Genomic DNA, 4,456 nt, shown 5'->3' with positions numbered 1-4,456 from the left:
AAAGACAAAACAGACCCTCCCAAGGGTTGTAAATGAGAGTTAACCCTGTATTCAAAATTGAGACACAAGATATCACTTCCATTCATTAAAGCCTCTACGCGATAATTACTTGTAGTTTATTGAAGCAACACACTTTTAGGAGATTACTGCTATAGCATCAGGCAAACGTGTGTGTCCCATGAAGATAGTGTGTCTTGCGAAATTGAAATCAACTGCACTGATTTTCATAAAACTAACAAGACACTGTGATAAGGTAAAATATATACAAGAAAATTCATATATGGTCTATAGACGATAGACTGTAAGTTACAATGACACCAGTTTCTTCCTTTGATTATGGTATAGATAGAACAAATAAGTTGTCCGAACAAGACTTGTACACGGACCAGTGCATAGTAATGTTACATTGTATCTCAATCTTAAACACAGGGTCCCAATCGTAAACTCTCATTTACAACACCAGACAGGTTTTGCTTTAGTATAAACAAAATTTCTGACTCCATCAAGGGGCTTAATCATCAGTAAAGTGGCCACGGGTGTAGTATAGTTTTATACTGAATGATTCGGTCTTCAGTTTTTACGTAGTAGCATCATCCTTACACCCTTTAAAACAGGGAACACTATCTAAGCCGACCCAACACGCTATTGAGCGATTCAGTCTACTGCTACATACACTATCAAGTCACAATATTATGTAATTAAAGATTCCGAAATTAATTACTTAGTAGTACCATGATGTTAAAATAGAGATCCGCACTTCGCAGTCAAAGACCGGCTGTATTGATTTTGTGAATCTAAATGCTAGTGAAGAAAACTGACCCTTAAAATTCTAGTTTGCTGTGGGTTCACTTTTATTTTGATTTTTAGTCACCAAATACCTCAGAAATCTTATATAGTACAAGAGATACTGTAAATTTATTGTTCACGAATGAAAAACCCTGAAAAATACCCGATTTGTAACCTACAGCCTGTAATCAAAGAAATAAAGTGTAATAACATTTATAGTCATTCGTAAATGGATAGGACTTTTCTATCAAGTGTAATGATTGAAGCATGAGTGAAGATAGAAGCTCGAGTGTTGATGCATCCCTTAGTCCAGACTACTCCAAGCTTGCGACAAGCCGCTTACACAAACTGCCCGCTGATCTTTACTCCTGTCATTTGGATATGGGCCTAATCATATGTCTTCTTCATCTTCAAGAGACACTCAAATTTTAACAGGAACGATTAGTTCCAACGTCAGAATCAGTTGCTAGCTCCTACTTCGTTTTCCGTGTACCTGTCTCGAAAAGCCTGTGTACCGGTCACGGTATATTCACAAGTAACTTAGGTTACACATTCAGTTCAAGTCCAAAGGCAGGATCAGTACTTCATCTGTCACGTCTGGCTATTGAACTGAGCAGCACCTAGGAAATGTAGGAAAAGAAATATCATGAAAGTCACTTCAGTGATAGACACCAAGATCTGTAGGTGCAATGATATCACATTACATAATTTAACACCTTGTGGAACGATTCCCTGAACGTTTCTTCAGTAAATCATTGAGAAGCTGAATACGGAAGTTCCATTGGTTACTCAAACATTTATGCATAATTTCAAATTTTAAACTTTACGTCAGACCAATCATCATCATCATTGCGTCATCATCATCGTCATCATCATCATCGTCATCATCATCGTCGTCGTCGTCTTTATTATCACCATTGTCATCGCCATCATCGTCGTCATCATCATCATCATCATCATCATCGTCATCATCCTCGTCATCATCGCCATCATCAATCATCAACATCTTCATCAACATCATCAACATCATCATCATCTTCATCATCATCATCATTTTCGTCGTCGTCGTCGTCGTCATCATCATCATCATCATCATCATCATCATCATCATCATCATCATCATCATCATCATCATCATCATCATCATCATCATCATCATCATCGCCGTCGTCGTCGTCGTCATTTGCTTTACGATGTACCTCTGAATTTTAACTTCCGAAGCAGATATCGTTTGACGAGTATATTTTTCCGGGGTAAGGAATATCTACAACTCTACAAAAAGCAACTGAGTAGCAGAACATATACTCACTCTTCTTTTTTATCACGTCTTTTGTGTCTTCTGTTATGTTCTGGTCTCTGTTGTCTTCGAATACTAGCAGGCTCACGCTTCTTATCGTTTCTTCTTTCGCCAGTACGCTTAATATTCTCGGACCTGGTGGTACCGTTGTCACTGATGACGGTCGAATCTCTTTTACATCCCTTAGCGTCTTCTCCGGGTTTCTTTCCCTTCAAATAAAAGTGTTATAACGCGCAGAGATGTTATGAAAAGACTCCCCTTAATTACTTGCCTATATTCTATACTTCTATGAATCACAATGTAGTAGTTTCAAGGAAAAGAGAGAATTAAAAAATGACAAGGCATTCAGTGTTTAGGACAAAGCGTTGCCTTCTGTTGACTATTCCCAGAAACACACGGGAGCCTTTTCGAAAGAAATGTGTAGATGTATAAATTGCTCATCAATAGCAATTGTGTGGCAATAAATGACCAGTGTTGAAATATTAAATCTAACTTTCTCGTCAAGGGGAAACGTCATCTTTTTTGGAAAGAATGTATTTTTTGAATGATAGTATTGTGATTCCGATGATAGTATTGTGATTCATACATAAATTATATCCATAAATTATCGGGCACAGTTGTAATGGCCATCGACACAACATGCGTCTGTTTATGCTTACTGCTAAAATTTCAACCAGACCTGCGGAAATACAGAATATCACGACATTACTGACCAAAGGAGACTTTCAAATGTAGTAAAATCCCATCAATTTCAAAATGCATTTTTAACAAGCAAGAGACCTGCACAGATGCCTGCAGCGTTGTTTAGATAGTCGATCAAAGGCCCAAAGGTACTACTACTACACCTAGGTTCGGCCTGCGGCCTCACGCTACGGCCTTCGATGCCAGGCCTTTCATCGACTATCTAAGCAACGCTGCAAGCACCTGTGTATACCTACATCTGCTTCACAGACTTCTTGCTTTCCATCTTTGTCATTTTTCATGTCGTCCTTGCCACTTCTTTGCACTTTCTTTGTCGTCGATTGGTTCTCTCTCACCAGCGTCATCTTCAATAAAGAAGAAAATGTTAAAAAGTAGAATAAAAATACATGATAATACTACTAGTATGCCATGCGGGCAAACACTTTGAAACACTTTCACCGGTCAATTGGAGCCACTTGCCAGACTATTGCTAGAGGGCGCTTTTAAGCTCATGAACGTCTGTAAGAATAAAACGCATATTTACGAACAATTTTTGTAAAATAAGAGTTAAAGCATGAACTAAGATTCATTTCATATTCTACATATACACTGATGGGATGTAATACGTCCGAACTACTTTGGGTCACTTTGAATCCTTGTCATTTGGAGTGACAGATTTTCTAAATGTTTATCACATCAAAAAGCAAGCAGTAGACAACATGCCATAGCTCTGTCGTGCAGAGTGACTCTGTACCAAAGCAAACAAAGCATCTTCACTATTGATCACTTCACTATCTCTTCTTTGTAATAGCCCTTGGCATAAACTAACCTGAATTATTTGCCGTTTCCTTGTCATCTGCCGGAGTTGTGATTTTCTTGTCGGCCTTCTTGTATTTCACTGACTGAACTCCGTCACAATTCGTGGCCTCGGGACCCACGTTGTTTGGAAGGAAAACGTCATCGTCAGCCGTCCTGATATCTGCATGTGTACACACAAGACAAACAAATTCTCGGCGAGGATTATATAAGTCAATGACGCAGAGAATGAGGCATATTCTGCCGAGGTCGAAAGACAAATCTATATGGTTCCGCTGTGCAGTGCAAGTTTCAATCATTTGTAGAAGTTGTCACTGTGCTTATATGAACTTTATATGATGAGATGTGGACCATGCTTGTACAACTGTGCCTCACCTGGGTTCGCAATGAAAGTAATCGAGTGTCTAGGATGAACCTTGCACAATGTCCATGATAATACAACAGGTTATTTATGCTTACCATGCTCACTATTGCCCTCGTCAGGAATTGTCGAAGTACTTCCATCATCATGCCATGATACGCTCTTCTTCAATTCGTTAGGACGTGGTCCTCCTCGACTGCTATGTCTTTCTGTTGTTTCATCTTCGCCTAAAGGTTTCAAGATCAACCATCGTTTTACGTTTAGGGACTGGACATAAATTACAGGGGGGGGGGGGGGTGGGCCGGTGTTTTTCGAAAAACCGCTGCGTAAAAAATAGTGACCCTTCAAAAGTTAATGCACAAAATTAGTGACCCTCCCCCTTATCCGTGCTTGAAAATAAGTGACCCTCCCCTGTTACTCAATACCCCAAAAAAACCCCGCAATGTGTTAAAGACCCCCTTCTGACTTGCTATACTTTTTAAGTCGCCCTCCCGAAAGAAAGGCAAAATGTGGCC

General features: G+C 39.4%; 1 protein-coding gene across 1 annotated transcript; it reads right to left on the bottom strand.

Moving 5' to 3' along the window:
• Positions 1–827: 827 nt before the first annotated feature.
• On the bottom strand, positions 828–4,198 carry LOC139118292 (uncharacterized). Its single transcript, XM_070681560.1, has 5 exons — positions 4,040–4,198; positions 3,594–3,743; positions 3,022–3,129; positions 2,096–2,292; positions 828–1,406 (listed from the first exon to the last, which is right to left on the bottom strand). Exons 2-5 carry the CDS (start codon positions 3,618–3,620, stop codon positions 1,388–1,390), a joined length of 351 nt encoding a protein of 116 aa, XP_070537661.1. The 5' UTR covers positions 3,621–3,743; positions 4,040–4,198; the 3' UTR covers positions 828–1,387.
• Positions 4,199–4,456: the final 258 nt, after the last annotated feature.

This window comes from Ptychodera flava, chromosome 19 (assembly GCF_041260155.1).
Source record: "Ptychodera flava strain L36383 chromosome 19, AS_Pfla_20210202, whole genome shotgun sequence".
In the NCBI taxonomy this organism is placed as follows: domain Eukaryota; kingdom Metazoa; phylum Hemichordata; class Enteropneusta; family Ptychoderidae; genus Ptychodera; species Ptychodera flava.
Note: the sequence above shows the minus strand (reverse complement) of the source record. Positions and strands in the feature narration are given on the sequence as shown.

Coding starts and splice junctions, on each gene's coding strand:
- LOC139118292 (XM_070681560.1), bottom strand. CDS start 3,620: ATGACAAGGAAACGGCAAATAATTCAG. Junction 3,130..3,593: donor GGAAACGGCAAATAATTCAG/GTTAGTTTATGC, acceptor TCTTTATTGAAG/ATGACGCTGGTGAGAGAGAA. Junction 2,293..3,021: donor AAGAAGTCTGTGAAGCAGAT/GTAGGTATACAC, acceptor TTTTATTTGAAG/GGAAAGAAACCCGGAGAAGA.